The sequence below is a fragment of the Lepidochelys kempii genome, chromosome 5 (genome assembly GCF_965140265.1).
Source record: "Lepidochelys kempii isolate rLepKem1 chromosome 5, rLepKem1.hap2, whole genome shotgun sequence".
Classification (NCBI taxonomy): domain Eukaryota; kingdom Metazoa; phylum Chordata; order Testudines; family Cheloniidae; genus Lepidochelys; species Lepidochelys kempii.
This window is the reverse complement of record NC_133260.1, coordinates 81742559-81762414: the sequence shown is the minus strand read 5'-3', so window position 1 is coordinate 81762414 and position 19856 is coordinate 81742559. Positions and strand designations below refer to the sequence as shown.

The 19856-nt window shown below is 40.3% G+C and overlaps 1 protein-coding gene across 3 annotated transcripts in view; it reads right to left on the bottom strand.

Moving 5' to 3' along the window:
- Positions 1 to 8703: 8703 nt before the first annotated feature.
- The window catches only part of SLC12A2 (solute carrier family 12 member 2), a 102310-nt gene continuing 91157 nt past the window's right edge, over positions 8704 to 19856 (bottom strand). Inside the window, exons 22-27 of one of the 3 annotated variants that reach the window (XM_073344868.1) lie at positions 19033 to 19155; positions 18311 to 18422; positions 16184 to 16270; positions 13790 to 13925; positions 12683 to 12750; positions 8704 to 11667 (exon numbers count right to left, since the gene is read on the bottom strand). In XM_073344868.1, the coding sequence (XP_073200969.1) occupies positions 11532 to 11667; positions 12683 to 12750; positions 13790 to 13925; positions 16184 to 16270; positions 18311 to 18422; positions 19033 to 19155 (662 nt within the window). In that variant the 3' untranslated portion in view covers positions 8704 to 11531. The remainder of the gene's footprint in view (positions 11668 to 12682; positions 12751 to 13789; positions 13926 to 16183; positions 16271 to 18310; positions 18423 to 19032; positions 19156 to 19856) is intronic. The other 2 variants (XM_073344869.1, XM_073344870.1) reach the window with 2 other exon arrangements.

Genomic DNA, 19856 nt, shown 5'->3' with positions numbered 1-19856 from the left:
AAAGAAGTTGAAGTCAAATCTTCATTAATTCGTGGTATGATATTCCACTCTGTGTTCAAATTCTCTAATCTGTCCTGAGCACATGGCAGCCCCATTGCTGGTAGTGCCTCACTCTACTCAACTGTCATGTTTTATAGGACAGGAATCTGTAAAAGCTATGTAAAGGTTGAGTAGAATCTAGAAGTCACTGTTGTAGATTTTTAAGAATAAAGTCTGTGTACTTTTTCAGTTGTCTGAACAAACATTTCTTGTCCTCTTCACTTAAGGATTCAATATAAATGCCTTCATTAGCCAACTTCTGGATGAAGTCTTTGCTTCTTCCAGTACGTTTTTAATGGATAGCTCTCTGATTGAGCCAAATGTAGCTTCTATTGCTGGACAAATATCTACTACTGTTGTAGCAAATGCCTGGATGGTTTCAACAGTAGACTTACAAGAGAGAGAATGGCAATAGTCTTCTTTGAACATAGTAGCAAAAGTAATCCACCAGCCTCACTACTTAGATCCATCCCATCTTGGTAGACACATTCCAAAGCCAGTAACAACGGCTGGAGTAATTTTAAGACAACAGCCAACGATCGCTCATGAGAAAGCCAGAGGGTTTTCCCAGGTTGGACTAATTTGAACTTCAGTCCCAGTGTATTTTCCAAGACACTCAGTATTTTTGGACTCTTGCTGAAAAAAAAAAGAATATAATAACATTAAATTTATAGCTTTTTAAATGTCTTTTGACGTGTCTGCAGCTCATACTAGCGCTAGTTGGAGTAGATGGCCTCTGCAGTGTGTATAGGAGACATTAGGGTTACACTTTTCTCTGAACTATGCTTGTTCTCCACAATGTCTTCCAGAGCAGTTTGCAGCTCCATCAAATACACAAGGAACCATCTGTTTGGGGTCCAGTCGACAAGCATTTAACTCTTCTAAAATGTGGGCTGTCACAGATGCAGCCGATGTGTCTTTTATAAAACTTGAACATCTAGAAATGCATCTACTGGCCTACCTCTATCAAGATAACGTACACAATAACAATACTTTGTGTCCATTTGCATCAGTGCATTTATCAGCTGCAATTTTTTTGCATGTGGTGAGAAAGTTCTTCACTTTTTCAACTGTTGAGTCTCACTGTTTCACCACATGCCTCTAGCAAGTCAGTTGAGTTTCTTGCCGAAAGATAGTGAGCATTTGCTGGTCTTGTTCGGAACCAGTGTTCAACTTCAGGATGAACAAGTGACAATGCACTTAACATTGGCCTCCAGTTTGTAGTGTGTGGTATCTCTTGCTTAAATAGCATGTATGATGCCACAACCATGTTTGTTCACATGAACTGTGTTGTGTCTCCAGTATTCTTAACAGCCTCATTAACACTCACCGGTGTTGTCCTTGGTCAGTGGAGACTCAGAGTTCAGAGATGCTTTCACATGAGTTCACCTCCCAGGTGCGGGGCAAGAAGGCATCTTGCTTGTTCCTTCAGCTGCTCACAGTTCGCTCTGGCCACTGTTGTTCGTTGTGCTACCATTCACTCCATTGCTCTGTTGCCATTGACCCTGTGCTGTAACCTTCTGCTGCCACCTGTGACCTCTGTGAGTTGGTATCTTGAGGTTCCACACAGAAATCTCAATGGATTTCAGCTGAGCTCTCAGTGGGAGATCTGGGCCATCTCTTCCACAGAAACACTGTCCCACAGCAGGTCTAAGCACTTAGACCTGATCATCAGTGATTTCAGCTGTAGTGGTCACTTAACAAAACAAAAGATTATCTATGGAGCCTAATCAGCTCTGTCTTAAAACACGGGAGAGGCACAGATCAAATAGTACTTGTGACTCATGCAGACCATCAAGCAAAACACCTGTCCCCACCCTCTCTCGATGCCCTCAATCAGCACAGTAAGTACAGTTCTACTGCCCCTTTACTCATACAATAAGAAAATTTCATTCCCTCCCCGCATTCAAGTGATTTGTAACCCAACCCCAACCAAAAACTATCACTTGGGCAACACAGCTGTTTGCTGGATACCTAGGTAGACTAGGGGTATGTCTACACTACGAAATTAGGTCGAATTTATAGAAGTCGGTTTTTTTGAAATCGTTTTTATATATTCGAGTGTGTGTGTCCCCACAGAAAATGCTCTAAGTGCATTAACTCGGCGGAGTGCTTCCACAGTACCGAGGCAAGCGTTGACTTCCGGAGCGTTGCACTGTGGGTAGCTATCCCACAGTTCCCGCAGTCTCCGCTGCCCATTGGAATTCTGGGTTGATATCCCAATGCCTGATGGGGCTAAAACATTGTCGCGGGTGGTTCTGGGTACATATCGTCAGGACCCCGTTCCCACCCTCCCTCCCCCCGTGAAAGCAAGGGCAGACAATCCTTTCGCACCTTTTTTGTCTGCTGCCAGCCAAAGATGTAAAGGATAGATGGAGTGGGTCAGAACAAGAAATAGACCAGATTTGTTTTGTACTCATTTTCCTCCTCCCCTGTCTAGATCACACTGTAGTCAGTCACAGAGAAGGCGCAGCGAGGTTAATCTAGCCATGTATCAATCAGAGGCCAGGCTAACCTCCTTGTTCCAATAACAACGATAACTTTGGTGCACCATTTCTTATTGGAACCCTCCGTGCAGTCCTGCCTGAAATACTCCTTGATGTACAGGCACACCCTTTGTTGATTTTAGCTCCCTGAAGCCAACCCTGTAAGCCGTGTCGTCAGTCGCCCCTCCCTCCGTCAGAGCAACGGCAGACAATCGTTCCGCGCCTTTTTTCTGTGCGGACGCCATACCAAGGCAAGCATGGAGACCGCTGAGCTCATTTTGGCAATTAGGAGCACATCAACCACCACACGCATTATCCAGCAGTATATGCAGCACCAGAACATGGCAACGCGATACCGGGCAAGGAGGCGACGTCAGCGCGGTCCCATGAGTGATCAGGACATGGACACAGATTTCTCTGAAAGCATGGGCCCTGCCAATGCATGCATCATGGTGCTAATGGGGCAGGTTCATGCTGTGGAATGCCGATTCTGGGCTCGGGAAACAAGCACAGACTGGTGGGACCGCATAGTGTTGCAGGTCTGGGACGATTCCCAGTGGCTGCGAAACTTTCACATGCATAAGGGCACTTTCATGGAACTTTGTGACTTGCTTTCCCCTGCCCTGAAGCGCATGAATACCAGGATGAGAGCAGCCCTCACAGTTGAGAAGCGAGTGGCGATAGCCCTGTGGAAGCTTGCAACGCCAGACAGCTACCGGTCAGTTGGGAATCAATTTGGAGTGGGCAAATCTACTGTGGGGGCTGCTGTGATGCAAGTAGCTCACGCAATCAAAGATCTGCTGATATCAAGGGTAGTGACCCTGGGAAATGTGCAGGTCATAGTGGATGGCTTTGCTGCAATGGGATTCCCTAACTGTTGTGGTGCTATAGACGGAACCCATATCCCTATCTTGGCACCAGAGCACCAAGCCGGCGAGTACATAAACCGCAAGGGGTACTTTTCGATAGTGCTGCAAGCTCTGGTGGATCACAAGGGACATTTCACCAACATCAACGTGGGATGGCCGGGAAAGGTGCATGATGCTCGCATCTTCAGGAACTCTGGTCTGTTTCAAAAGCTGCAGGAAGGGACTTTCTTCCCAGACCAGAAAATAACTGTTGGGGATGTTGAAATGCCTATATGTATCCTTGGGGACCCAGCCTACCCCTTAATGCCATGGCTCATGAAGCCGTACACAGGCAGCCTGGACAGTGGTCAGGAGCTGTTCAACTACAGGCTGAGCAAGTGCAGAATGGTGGTAGAATGTGCATTTGGACGTTTAAAGGCGCGCTGGCGCAGTTTACTGACTCGCTTAGACCTCAGCTAAACCAATATTCCCACTGTTATTACTGCTTGCTGTGTGCTCCACAATATCTGTGAGAGTAAGGGGGAGACGTTTATGGTGGGGTGGGAGGCTGAGGCAAATCGCCTGATTGCTGTTTACGCGCAGCCAGACACCAGGGCGGTTAGAAGAGCTCAGGAGGGCGCGGTACGCATCAGAGAAGCTTTGAAAACCAGTTTCATGACTGGCCAGGCTACAGTGTGAAAGTTCTGTTTGTTTCTCCTTGATGAAACCCCCCGCCCCTTGGTTCACTCTACTTCCCTGTAAGCTAACCACCCTCCCCTCCTCCCTTTAATCACCGCTTGCAGAGGCAATAAAGTCATTGCTGCTTCACAGTCATGCATTCGTTATTCATTCATCACACAAATAGGGAGATGACTACCAAGGTATCCCAGGAGGAGTGGTGGAGGAGGGAAGGAAAATGCCACACAGCACTTTAAAAGTTTACAACTTTAAAATTTATTGAATGACAGCCTTCTTTTTTTTTGGGCAATCCTCTGTTGTGGAGTGGCTGGTTGGCCGGAGGCCCCCCCACCGCGTTCTTGGGCGTCTGGGTGTGGAGGCTATGGAACTTGGGGAGGAGGGCGGTTGGTTACAGAGGGGCAGCAGTGGCAGTCTGTGCTCCAGCTGCCTTTGCTGCAGCTCAACCATACACTGGAGCATTCTGGTTTGGTCCTGCAGCAGCCTCAGCATTGAATCCTGCCTCCTCTCATCACGCTGCCGCCACATTTGAGCTTCAGCCCTGTCTTCAGCCCGCCACTTACTCTCTTCAGCCCGCCACTTACTCTCTTCAGCCCGCCACCTCTCCTCCCGGTCATTTTGTGCTTTCCTGCACTCTGACATTATTTGCCTCCACGCATTCGTCTGTGCTCTGTCAGTGTGGGAGGACAGCATGAGCTCGGAGAACATTTCATCGCGAGTGCGTTTTTTTTTCTTTCTAAGCTTCACTAGCCTCTGGGAAGGAGAAGATCCTGTGATCATTGAAACACATGCAGCTGGTGGAGAAAAAAAAAGGGACAGCGGTATTTAAAAAGACACATTTTATAAAACAGTCGCTACACTCTTTCAGGGTAAACCTTGCTGTTAACATTACATACATAGCACATGTGCTTTCGTTACAAGGTCGCATTTTGCCTCCTCCCACCGCGTGACTACCCCCTCAACCTTCCCCCTCCCTGTGGCTAACAGCGGCGAACATTTCTGTTCAGCCACAGGCAAACAGCCCAGCAGGAATGGGCTATACTGAGTGTCCCTGAAGAAAAGCACCCTATTTCAACCAGGTGACCATGAATTATATCTCACTCTCCTGAGGATAACACAGAGAGAGAAAGAACGGATTTTGGTTGAATGCCAGCAAACATACACTGCAATGCTTTGTTCTACAGTGATTCCCAAGTATGTGTTACTGGCCTGGAGTGATAAAGTGTCCTACCATGAAGGACGAAATAAGGCTGCCCTCCCCAGAAACCTTTTGCAAAGGCTTTAGGACTACATCTAGGAGAACCGCAAATGCCAGGGCAAAGTAATCCTTTCACATGCTTGCTTTTAAACCATGTATAGCATTTTAAAAGGTACACTCACCAGAGGTCCCTTCTCCGCCTGCTGGGTCCAGGAGGCAGCCTTGGGTGGGTTCGGGGGGTACTGGCTCCAGGTCTAGGGTGAGAAACAGTTCCTGGCTGTCGGGAAAACCGGTTTCTCCGCTTGCTTGCTGTGAGCTATCTACAACCTCCTCCTCCTCCTCTTCATCCCCAAAACCTGCTTCCGTATTGCCTCCATCTCCATTGAAGGAGTCAAACAACACGGCTGGGGTAGTGGTGGCTGAACCCCCTAAAATGGCATGCAGCTCATCATAGAAGCGGCATGTTTGGGGCTCTGACCCAGAGCGGCTGTTCGCCTCTCTGGTTTTCTGGTAGGCTTGCCTCAGCTCCTTCAGTTTCACGCGGCACTGCTTCGGGTCCCTGTTATGGCCTCTGTCCTTCATACCCTGGGAGATTTTGACAAAGGTTCTGGCATTTTGAAAACTGGAACGGAGTTCTGATAGCACGGATTCCTCTCCCCAAACAGCGATCAGATCCCGTACCTCCTGTTCGGTCCATGCTGGAGCTCTTTTGCGATTCTGGGACTCCATCATGGTCACCTGTGCTGATGAGCTCTGCATGGTCACCTGCAGCTTGCCACGCTGGCCAAACAGGAAATGAGATTCAAAAGTTCGCGGTTCTTTTCCTGTCTACCTGGCCAGTGCATCTGAGTTGAGAGTGCTGTCCAGAGCGGTCAGAATGGAGCACTCTGGGATAGCTCCCGGAGGCCAATACCATCGAATTGTGTCCACAGTACCCCAAATTCGAGCTGGGAACGTCAATTTAAGCGCTAATCCACTTGTCAGGGGTGGAGTAAGGAAATCGATTTTAAGAGCCCTTTAAGTCGAAATAAAGGGCTTCACTGTGTGGACGGGTGCAGGTTTAAATCGATTTAACGTTGCTAAATTCGACCTAAAGTCCTAGTGTAGACCAGGTGTAGACCAGGTGTGAATGTAAATACAATCTGGTCCTGAAGCCTTTCCCCCCAGCCCATCACTAGCTGTCAGGGAGGGCTTATTTAGACCTTGCTTACAAATCATAATTTGAAATTAGTAGGTTGGCCAACAGCACCAAAGTGAATGCACTGACATGGTCATAAAAAACCCCCCAAAAAACAGCTGTATAAGGAAGCTAGTCTATGATAATACTTTTCAAATCTATTACACTTTTTTAGATTCATGTATTTTATCACACACTGTATATGCTTTTAAAGTGTGTATTAATGTTTCAATTTCAATTCAGATTTCCAAACAATCACTGAATTGACAACACTACATGTAACTAGTTCACAAAACGGGGGGGCGGGGGAGGGTTGGGGAAATTCAGGGCAGGCATGTAGGGAAATCCCTGCCTGGCTGTTTGCTCAGCAAGTGCTGAAGCAGCCCCTGGTACCTAAAAGGAGCAACTGTAAGCAATCCACCTGTGGTTTGCCTTGACTAGGAAAAGCTGTCCATGTTTAGGTTTGCCTTGGTTAACAGCTATACCTGATCTGAACTTGACCTTTTTCCTAGTGTAAATGCAGAGCTTCAGTTTAATTTTAACTGGTCATGTGCTACCCTGGATAGTCACCTAGGACTGCATTGATAAATACATACATTACACTGCTCTTGGGAGCAGCAGCAGACAGCTGTTATTGGTGAGACAGGAGACACCTGTGCTATGCTATCACTTCTAAACCACATTTTGCTACAAGCAGTAGAGCTCTGCTGCCCAGCTATGGATGAAGGTAGGGCCAGAGCACATTGTCACTACTGGGGTCTCCAGAGCCTACCCAAAGGAAATCAGTGAAAATCATGCTGCTGCCAAGCTTCCTCAATCTTAACGAACATTTTTTAAAAAGCAGTTAGATAACCTAACCAAACCATTTAAAAACCTCTAATGTTAGCCAGTTATCAGAAGCATCGGGGCAGAGTTTATTTACAGAGCTAATAAAATAAACTGAAAGATGACACATATGAAAAGCAAATTTTATTTAAGTTTTTAAACCACCACAACCTGGTCCCCACAGAAGGCAAAGGTCACAGCAATAATCTTCCTTTTCCCCAGATAAACTTTTTTTTTCCCTGCATAGGACAACTCCTTAAAGCAGTTCTCTGCCCTATGAATCCAACAGCTTTGGTACCTACCATTTTTCTGTAGAGGAGCAAAGAAATTTGCAGACAGCTTGAATTCTGCACCCCAACAGAAGAGTAATTGTAAAGGGCAAAACAAATACTGCTTTGCAGTTCACCTTTAACTCAGTTCATATACCTCAGACAGCAACTTTGTGTAGGCATGGGTTGATTGCATAGATCTTGAAAATGGATCAAAAAAGTATTTTATTTCCAACAGTCAGGAACTATTTCAACAAAGTAAAGGCACAGGATAGGTGTATTCTGGATTCACCAGGGATTCTTTTTGCAGTAAGAATTCTTGTTCTCATCCAATCATTCATACTAGGAATCGGAAAAATTCCAAAATGAATTAAGAAGGCTAAGTCCTCCAGCTCTCTTGGGGGAGTCATGGCTTTGAGAGCTCAATTATTTGCCTGGCTTCTTTAAAATAAGATGAGGAAAATAAGAGTTCTGATTCTTATTTGAGCTTTCTTAGTTTTCCAATTAGAAGCTTAGAAACTTGGGAAGTTAACATGACAATTTAAATGATAGAGATAAAATTAAAACTCATGAGCAGGTAAATAAATTAATGGTCTCTTCTCTCTATATTTTCACTAGAAAGCAATGAAAACGTAGCGTTAAAACACAATAGAGAGAAAGGGGTAAAATGGAAATATTGGGGGTTACTCCAAAGAAGTCTCCAGTTTGTCAGAAAAAAAATATTTAGGAGTTGCATCTAATACGTTCAGAGGCAAAGAAACAAAAAAGCATACCTATTGTGAGTACATTTTCAAGTATCTAATATCACATTTAAACAAATAGATTACCAACATTCTATATACTGGGGTAGGTCTGCATTCTTTCTAGTGGACTTTGAGGAATGTACAGTGTTTTGGTGGGGGGGGGGCAGGGAGAGGAGTTATTTTGTGTAAACATATCTTCCCTTCAAAGGTTTGGCATTCGGCTCAGTAAGGTTAGATGCTATTCCTTTCTAAGCCAATTGACATCATTAACTTGGTAGAGAGTAGGTCTGCCATTTGACACCACCACCAGTTGTGCCCCCAAACCATTCACTGGCGGCATGGTAAATTAGAAATATTATATTTAGTGTAATAGCGGTCATCTGACATCATTACAAAATTGCAGTACACAAATTCACATATCAGGAAAGGACTGAAAATACTGCAAACATTTTTCAATAAAAATAGACTATGTTGGACAATTTTATTGAAGTCACTTCCTTTTATTGCAGTGTCCCCTTGTACAAAGTAGTAACTGCAATATTCAATGTTAAAACATTAGAAAAGCATGTGTGACAGTTACAGTACAGTATTATCAAAATATTACATTTTCAAACCCAGTGGATAACTAAATACCCAACCAAGCTCAAATCTTTAAATTAATTCCATAGTTCATTTTTAAATATGTAATGTCAGGAAAGCATATAAAAAGAATGTATGTAAAAGAAAAGAAACCTAAATACAGTCAAACAAATGAACAAAAAAATAAATAATTGATTTCTTCAGCTATGGTTGCTCCTTCTAAACCCATAAAAAGAAATTTCATCAACAGAAATAATGCAATTGCCATGCGTTAATGAGAAATTATATATTTCAAGTCATTAACAATGATTGGAACTTAAAAAAAATTTGGCTTCAAAATCAAAGTTTATATAGACTAAATAGAAATCGGAATGACTGTCACTAGCTAATATCTGTTGCTCACAATTACTAGTAACTGTTGAAGTTTATTAGAGTGTTACAATAAATCTTGAAACTGTTGATCTGGTGTCTAGTGTTAGTGAAGTTTTGAGAGTGCATATGTGAAAAGCATCCTACATTATTTTACAGACTACAATTCCCTCCCCATCCCCAAATGCATATTTAGATATATTTTATACACATATATGCATGTATGCACACACTTCATTTGGTTCCTGCATTACAGATAACAAGCAATGGTTTCCTGAATGGACAAAACTTTAAATAAGTGTACCTGTGCACATTTTCAAGATAGCAGCACTAAGTTCATGCCTTATTGTCCATCTGTTTAAAAACAAAACAAAACAAAAAGAACGAAACATGGCAACGATTCCATGTTCACTGAATAAGGAGACATCCCTACCACCTCAACAAGCACTGCAAAACCTGTAACAGACACAATGAGGCTGTTACATTTTTTTTCTGTAATTAAACAGCACTATTAGAATTTGTTTGATTATAAATTGTGTCTTAACCAGGCCCATGTTAGCATTAATTTACTTTGTACTTGGCAGCAAAACATGCTGCTTTTAAAAAATTGAAACAATTTAACCAATTCAGATCCAGACTGGTAGAAACCAAATGCAAAAATGGAGATTTTGTGACTTACCAATGACCTGACTACAGCATGCACTGTGGATAAAGCGTAGAACACATCTCCAATTGTCACTACTTCACGCTGTATCTTACTTCACAATGACTAATAGCTTTTTCCTTCAAAAGGAACTATGAGTATTTAATATAATGCTATGTTAAGCATAAAAATAAACCTTTTCTAAGGATCATCTTCAATGAAAATCATTGAAACACTAGCAATGTGACCCAGTAACATTCCCAGTACTAATATCTAGAGGTTGCAAAATGTTTTAGGCAATCCTTTCCTGAAAAATATATAGGAATTTAAAAAATAGTTCATATTACTCACCTTTGTACAAAGGCTCAAGTGAAAATTTTTATTTTTGTGTTAGAAGACTAAATTAGAAAGTAGTCAAAACATACACCGGAAGGACACAAAAATTGGCAGTTTTTATTAAACATGAAAAATGTGTAAAGTATCATGTATGATGGTCTAAATTTCTAGATTAAGCCTGAGTATTTATTTAGTAAGACTAAATGTGAGGTCTGACAACTGAATGAACTGACCTAAAAACAGCTCCCCTAATAACCAGTGGTCCAGTTAACCATTTGATGAAAGATTCCAAATTTTAGTTTTTACATTTTATATTGGATGGTGTAGCGAGATTCCACATAGTGTTTACAGTATTCTGTTAGATGGCATCACATTGCTCATATTTGCTCCTTCAAGCCTTAGGTTAACACTTTCTTCAAATAAACTAAATGACACCAAGATCTGAAGGCCAGGAATTAAGACAGGTCCTCTTCTTTAAAAAACCTAAAATAATCCAAAAAGCTATCTTCAGCCTACAACAGGAATACAGTTACATATTAGAGCTAAAGACTGACACACTAACCTTCACCAAGGTAGCCAAAGTTATATGCATCTCAAATTTTGAATGGAAAGAAGGGCACAATGTCAAATCTGAGAAAAAAAGGTCCTCCCATCATTTGTCTAGCGCAATTAGTTTTAAGGGTACAAGTTCAGTAGTACAAAGTCTTGGACAATAACATTATGATTTTTTTATTCCAACTGACCTGCCCTACCTTTGTTTCAAATCTAACAGGTATCCTTAATACATTCTGAATAGAAAACACAGTACTAAAAATAATAGCTTGATGGAAGACTGAAAAGCAGCATTCATTTTATTGCAAGATGGAAGAGACTAGAAACTAAAGGACGTTTGAGCTAAAGTCTTAGTTGAAGGCAGATGTTGACATTCTATCTAAATGTACAAAATTGGGTGTATAGATGCAGTTTGGTTAATTTCAGAAGGCACCTCAAGGCTAAAAGGCTTTTATAAATCTATAATCCTTTCACTGATCAAAAATAAAAACACTTATTGCTGCTATTCAAGTAGCAAAGAAAAAGCTTGTTTTGTTGTTCTTCAGTCTAACAAGGAATCCTCCCCCATTAAGCAAGATTAAGTTATAGAAGAATTTGAATAAAACTGAAGATTTCACAACTTTAGAAATATAGTGACTTTCCTTGTGTGCTTTCAAGTCAGTAGAACAGTGAAAGAAGTGTCACTTTTTGCCTTTGTGATGTTAATAATCTTAGTCACTCTCTTCCAGGCACTGAAGTACCATTTCATCACAGTTGCACGTTGCGCAGTGTTTAGGAATAGAAGGTAAGAACACTCTGATGATTCCCACGAACGAGAAGGATTGGTGGCAGGTCTTTTGATAGAACCTCTAACCAGGCCATGTATAGTGCACTAGATACTGCACCTTTTCGTGCAACTGGCAAACTCCTACAATTTGAAGAACAAAGAAAAAAGCAAATGGAAATGAAGAATGGTTTAAAAAGCAAGTCAGACTACTAGTAGTACTGCATAAATACAAAAAATACAATTTGAAATAATAAAAAGGTAGAAATTACTAAATGTTTAATTCTAACCCATTTCATAACCTTTTGTTTTTTAGACTACATGTAGTCAGTTCACAATCCTGAGTGCAAAGAAATTAATTAGTTCTGAGCCAAAACTGTCTTTAAAAAAAGACACACTCTGCTACATGGACTCAATTGTAACTTTTTTTTTTGGGCATCTCAAGTTTCACCTTAAGTCTACCCACTCCTGAAATTTTCCAAGGGTGGGGCTGGGGAGGTGATGGAATCAGCATTTCACTCTTGTGGCTTCATTCAGAATGTTTCTCCAGGCGAGGAGAACCACAGTCACTCTCCAAATCTTGGCCAAGATAATGCTTTTGCTTCAGACTGCAACAGTCTATAGTCACATTCTCTGCCACCAGCCCCTCCAGAGTATTGGTGGAATCCTTCAATTCTTGCCTCACTGGAAACAGTTAAATCTTTATTTGTATTGCTCAAGTTTCATCTTTTTACTGCTTCAGAAAGCACTGAAACCTTACATGACTTTGTACAGAGAGCAGGATGTGTGAAATTAAAAAATTTCTATACTGAAAAATTTGTAATCCAATTGCACTGTAAGTGGGGATGACAGTACAAAGAATATGCAGAGACAGGTATGATTCAGGCAAATGGGATATATGGTAGCTGTAGATAGAAGATCTTTGTTTTTAAAGAGCAATTTGAAGGCAATGGAGAGCAATTAATACACAAGCAGCAGAATGCCTGTAAGTGTCACAAGCCAAATTACAAAGCATTCTCTCTCTAATTCTACCTTGTACTCTAAAAGACTGTACCTAGGATAATACACAAAATAAGTTGTATTACCTGTGTAACCGATATAGTAATAGAGTTACTGTATCACTGTGAAAATAGTATAAAAACAGTCAACCTTTACTTACATTACAATTACATTAGCTGTGCTTGAATGTTCTTTCAGCAACTCATTTAACCTAATCTGGCGGTAGCTCTGTAATTAAAAAGGAAAAAAAATATCAACCCAAACTCGTTAGGGAGATCTATTCATTATTTCAACAATCCAGAATCAAGTACAATTCTTATTTATGCAAGAAATGTGCAAAAGGAGGTCAAAATGGATTGCTGTGTTGTTTAAAATAGTGTATCATTCCCTCCAACTTTTAATAAATCACTTGGGTTTGTAAAGTAAACATATGTCCCTTCTGTCCAAACTTCTACCCGCTTAGTTGCCTAGAACAAGAGAGGTTGCTGGATTCCTTCTAAGGTTCTGTTCTTGAACACTCATGTCAGTTTCTAGCTAGCAACTTATAAAAGTAAAGCCCTCACCCCGAGAGATTTCTGGCTGCTGGAAGGGAAAAGAAGATTCCTTCCTATTTCCGTATTCCCCACAGACATCTACATCCTAGAACCACCTGTTGTGAGGTTCCACTACTCTACCCTCCCTCAGCATTCTAGATATTGCTGTGCTGGCCTGTGCCTGCTATCCAAGACTCCTGTACTAATCCACCCCTTTCTCAAGTCACCATTTTGGGTTCTCCTCTTCCTCTTCTCCTCCCAGCTCCAGCACCTGCTTCTCCAAAAGTCAAGTTTACCTAATTCTTGTATTTGCTCTGCTTCCACAGGATTCTGAACAGCAGGAGTAGACCATAACAGCTGTTAGTCTCCCTGTGTTTATATTTGCAGAAGCAATCAAACTGGCTACAGACTCAGGAAAGAACATTGCATTGGTCCATACCCACACAGGTTATCTTTTTAATTATTGGGACTAGAAATCCCTTTTAAATTAAAATTTCTGCAGTTACTGATGACTTAGGCCCCACGGGGAACATTTCCTACTGTCCAATGATGAATGAGCAAGTGGAGTTTTCAAGCCTTTTCCCACCTGAATTCTCTCACACCACACCCACTTTGTAATAGAGCAAAGAAGCTTAAAAAAAAAAATCAACTCATTAAAATGGGGTATATGGGACACAGTAGGATCACCACTCTATCAACAGCCAACACAATAATTAAAAGTTATAAAGGGATACCTTAGTTTTGTAAAGCTCAAGTTCATTATCTGTTATTCTCCAAGGCTCATCTTCTTTCATTTTATCTGCAATGTCTTGTTCTTTATCATCTTCATGAAGTCTGAATGGCTCAACCATTTCTTCAAAAGCTGCAATACTAGAAGGATTTTTAACCAATATTCACATTAAAAATAGATACTGTTACTCTTTTCTTTGCATGTGTCAACTGTGATTTTCCATGCAACAGAAAAATATTCCTAAATATAAGTCAACTCTTGTATGGTTTGTGATTAACTAGTAGAAGTAATGTCAACTGAAATTCTCATTCCTGTGTTTTGATATTAGAAACCTGCTGGTTTGTGAAAGATAAATAAATAAATAACACCTATGAATATTAATATTTTAAGCAGCTGTTAACTATCAAACTTAATAGTGTGGGAACTGTCTTTTAGATTTCAAAATTTACATAAAAATTGATTTGTTTTTTCTAACAATCTAGACTGAAGATCATTAACAGAGAAGGAAGTGCCAAACTAGCTTCAACTCCATATAGAAATGTAAGAAAAACGTTTTAAAAGAAAATTATAAGCTTCAAGAGGGAGAGTATCATCCTTCTAGAAATTTGATGATATAAGGAAATGAAGAAGCGTAAAAAACAAACACCTATCAATTTAACTCAAGTAGATATGAGAGAAATTGGAATTCAATTACATTTTGATGACAAAAGTTTTGGTTAAATACATTTTACACTTTTATTATTCTACGTAGATCACACAACACATGATCTCAGAGTGAAGAAATCAAACTAACTCCATGGGTCACCAGTATTAAATGAGAACAAAAAAAAAAAAAAACCACAAATACTTCTGTTATCATGCAGTCACTATAAACTCTATTTCTGTGCTAAAAAACTATCTGTAGATACTTCACAATTTAGTAAAATTCACTGCAGCATGCGTCATAAATACTGGAACTCAGCACATTCTGGACACACTCACTCTTACCCCAGGCATGCTTCTTACCTAATGGGGATATGAAAAGGTGACAGACAGACTAACACCATCCAGAAATTTCTGTGGGAATTCCCAGCAGCTCACTTTAGAGTAACTTTAAATCCACTTTGTGTTACTGGACAGGCACAAATGGGATTTCATAGGGCAGAAGACCTGGCCCAGTACATTTATCATGGATGGGTCATACTGCAGAGATGCCTGAACTCTACCACATCAGGGGCCATTTAGGGAATTTGCTCAAGACATGCACAAGGCTCATATTTGCTGTGCATATTAAATTTATCTGAGATCAAAAATGTCCCTAACTGTACAGCTAAAGATAGAAAGCTAAACAGCCTGATTTTCAAAATGGTTAAGCAGTTCCTCCATGGCTGAATTTTAACACTCTGTACTTTAGGCACCTTTGGAGTTAAATTCTGCATCACTTTGTGCCAATTTCTGCTGTAAATCCCTGAAGATTACATACATGTGTCTCAAAATGCTTTACCTGCCCCCAACCGCTGTCATATCAATTAGGATATTTAAAAGACAAACACTGTTGACAATCTAGGAAGCTATATAGTTTGCTCATCTACAATATATAGTTTCAGTATAAATATTTTATCAAAAAGTTTCTGATAATGAAATACTTATCCATCAAAATAATGAATATGTACAACTCATTTTAGGAATTCTAGACAAATATTTCCAGCACCTGCCAGGCTATGTTGAAAAGCAACTGGCTCAGATTACTCTGCTACAAGAATTTTCAAAAGACATTTGGACACACATTTTATAACTTTTATACACTGGACAAGATTTCAGGTGGAAGATGAAGCTCAATCTTCTGATCTCTTAGGTCTTATAGGACATTCCATCATAAAATGGCACTAGCAGTATTAGGAATCAACTGCAGGCAGCCAAATTGTTCAAGCTTGAGAAACAGAAATATTTAATGATTCTTTGGATAAGAAAATTTCAGCAGGACTTGGATTTTCTCATTCATTCACTGAGCTGATTAATACTGACATACAACTGATTTAAAGATCAGGCTATACACATCATTTTGGGTTTAGAGATGTATATGACTATGGATAAGATAAGCATACACTAGTTTTATCTCCATTTCTACCATCTTTCAATTAAGGTAGAATTACTGTAGTTAACTCATTTTGTTGGAATTAGAATCTAGCACTTTTGTGGTATCTCGCTAATTAGGAGATTCTAAACCAATACTGAATTCGTGGCACTAGGAGCTCCCCACCTGCACTGTTCTCTGAAAGCTTATGTCTTTGTAACCATGTAGTTTACTTATCAAAATACATACGTAGAGAATTATATGCTTTATGCTTTTTGTGTTAAACAGAAAAATGAAGAATGCAACTAGTAAATGAGGTGTCTTTCTGGAACATTTTCAACTCACTTTTCCTTCTTTGGCTTTGTATTAATGTCTCCAAGTACCATGATGTCTGAGAAGTCTATCCGAAATTTGCTGAGCAGAGTAGCCATCCTAAATTTCAAAAAATTTAGATATATATTATATAATATATTTTGTCAGTTAACATTTTTATAGGGCTGTTTTTACAGAACAAAGAGACATCGACATTCACTCCAAAAGCGATCTAATTTGGAACTACACAGGTAAGCATAAAAACAGAGAATGAGGCAGGGCAAGGGTTTCTACAAAAATCATACAGATGCTCTGTTTAGACATTGGCATGTCTGGACAGCTCATTTAAAAGTATGCTTAATACAAAGTATTTAAAGTTTTTAAGGAACTGAACACTTCACTGAAAACTGCCCATAAAAAACTGAGACACCTGAACACAAAATAAATGTTTAGTTTGTGATCTGTTTATCACCAGACGTTGGGATTTCCTGCAACAAAAATTACATGCAGTCTCCATATGTTTAAGAGTAATTCAAACAAAAATACTGCTTCATCAGAGGTTGCAGGAGGAGATTTAGCTCAGCCTTATGTACTTAAGCCAACACAAAACTTTTGGACAACAGAATCAATCCATCAATCAATCATTCTCATTACGCCAAAAGGTTCATATACCATAACTTATTTGTAAACCAGACAGCTGTTTTACAGAACAGAACCAACAGATTTTCCAAACTTTTAATTCCCATCACTAGAAATGCAGCATTAATTTTCTTTAAGTGTTAGGGTTTTCAGAAAAATAACTAGGGGAACTTTTTAAAAAATAAAAATAAATTGCTGTAAACAAACACACACACTATAGTAATGCTTTCTGAGAACTAGTTGCCTTTATATAATCATACCAGGATGTACCTGAGCATCCCGAACTGTCTGGAACATAGTACGCATTGGGGCCATACAAAAACCTTTGCATGGCACCAAATATTTGGAGCAGAGGTTATAAAAAGACTGTAGTCTCAACCTCTTCAGTCCTTCTGCTAAACCCAAGAGTCCTATGAGAGTAGAACTCTAAGTAAAAGAAGAAGATGGGAGAGAATTGTGATTATGTAGAGGTTCTTGAGGCGCTGTAGTTACTATAATAATTTTCTTCTTCTTCCAAGTGGTCTCTTTCTTGTTAAATTTTAAGCAGGGACTGGTGAACTGCCCTCCAAAAGTAAACATCAGATCTAAATGCCACATTAAGAGGTTAGTGGTGTGTTAAAGTGTGTACAGAATTTCAGGCAGCAGCCTTACAGATATCTGTGATGGAAACATTGAGATATGCCATCAGTGCCACCGTAATTCTGACAAGAGCGATCTTTAAGGCCCTAACGTACCTTTCAGTTTCTTGAATGCCTTCTCATTCTGTTCAAGGATATTTACAGTACGGGTGCAAAAATTTACCACTTTTTTTTTTATAAGCATGTCCAATCTTAAACTAAATAGTCAAACTCTTCTGTAATCACCCTTGACTGTCCTGTATTACTTTTTAGGGAAGGAATGAGAAAAACTTGTAAATATCCCACAGTTCAGTAGACCTGCCTTAATTTAAGGCCCAATTCTGTGACCTTTTCTTACTAAGTTGAGCTAGGGCTACCAATTTGAGTCCCTGTTTCTTTACCGTATTAAATGAGATATCTGGCACCTATCCATTTTGTATCTAGGTGTTGCCCTAACCTAACAGACTATTCTAACCTTGCAGAAGTGGGGTAGTTAACATACCATCATAATGGTTCTTAGACTTATCTTGTGAATGCAAGTCAACATTTATGATCTGTTGTGGTTGGTCATATTAGTTTCAGCTCCCTTTAAAAACATAGCAAGAAACAAAGTATTTGCCAAATTGGAAAAAAACACAACAATAGTAAAGGCAACATTTTCTTTATGATTACATCTCTAAAGCTAAAAGTAGCTTAAAATGTTTCAAATGCTATTTGTTATTTTAAACAACATGATCATGTGCTATGTTAACTAGTACCAATAAATTAGCATTCAGGTACCTCCCAATTCAAGTGTAATAGGAAAAGGTCATTATTAAATAAGAAAAACATTTACCTATTGTGCCTGATTACAAAAAGTTCCATAATACCATAAATGTTTTATTTAAAATTAAGGTTAACTTACGCTCGCCTGTCATGATCGATCCTGTTTATTTTTCCACCAATAAACACTCTGATCTTACAGTCTTTCCATTTTTTCTTGGTTGTCAGAAGATAAGGAATCAACAATGTCAAACCTGCATTAGACCACAATATTTAGAAATACACTGAGTAACTAATATGCAGTGTCAACTTTCTATTTAATAGTGTATAGCAACAATTTATATATGGCAGGAGCAAAGCTCCATGTTTGTCACAGAGGTCATGGATTCTCTGCTGCGGCCGGTGCACCTGGCCTAGGGGCTGCCTGAGCAGCTCGGGCAGCCCCGGGCCAGGAGCACCGGCTGCTGCTGTGGCAGTTTTGGCCACCTCCGCCCCTCTCCGCCTCCCAGCAGCAGGAGTTTGGGTGTGTGGAGGGGGCTCAGGGCTGGGGTGTGAGGCGATGAGGCTCCCGGGAAGGGTGACAGCAACCCCCCGTCCCTCCCTGCAGCTCCGATTGGCCGCGGTTCTCAGCCAATGGGAGCTGCAGATCGGGGGCTTGGGGCGGAGAGGAGGCTGCACATGGAGCTAGGAGCTGGGGTTGCCACTTCCCAGGAGCTGGGTAGGGAGCCTGCCCCAGCCCCACCAACCCCCCCTCCCCAGCACAGTCCATGACTTTTACTAAAAATACCTGTGACTAAAACGTAGCCTTTGGCATGAGTGATACCCATTACCAAGTGCTTTTATCATCATTACAAATTATCTTACCCCCATCATCAAAAAGCCACCAGACATCAATAGTATTTTTGCCTTGTTTCTTCTGAAACTGAGAGCTAGCATCAAGAAGTCTTTGGTCAGCCAAGTTTAAAGGAGAACGTGGGCCTTTCGAGTCTAGCAAATTGAGAAAAAGAGAATTTGTAAAAGATTTAAGAAAAACTGTGGCTTAATCTCAAACACAGAATTGTAGTATTGTTAAATCTAACGTCAGTACTGGGCAAATTTGTTGAAACAATAGCAAAGAATAAAATTGTCAGACACATGGAAAAATATAAATTGTTGCGCAAAAGTCAACATGGTTTCTGTAAAGGGAGATCATGTCTTACTAATCTATTAGAGTTCTTTGAGGGGGGTCAAACAAACATGTGGACAAGGGGGATCCAGTGAACATAGCTTACTTAGATTTCCAGAAAGCCTTTGACAAGGTCCCTCACCAAAGGCTCTTATGTAAATTAAGTTGTCATGGGATAAGAGGGAAGATCCCTTCATGGACTGAGAACTGGTTAAAAGACAGGGGACAAAGGGTAGGAATAAATGGTAAATTTTCAGAATGGAGAGGAGTAACTAGTGGTTTTCCCCAAGGGTCAGTCCTAGGACCAATCCTATTCAACTTATTCATAAATGATCTGGAGAAAGGGGTAAACAGTGAGGTGGCAAAGTTTCCAGATGATACTGAACTGCTCAAGATAGTTAAGACCAAAGCAGACTGTGAAGAACTTCAAAAAGATCTCACAAAACTAAGTGATTGGGCAACAAAATGGCAAATGAAATTTAATGTGGATAAATGTAAAGTAATGCACATTGGAAAAAATAAC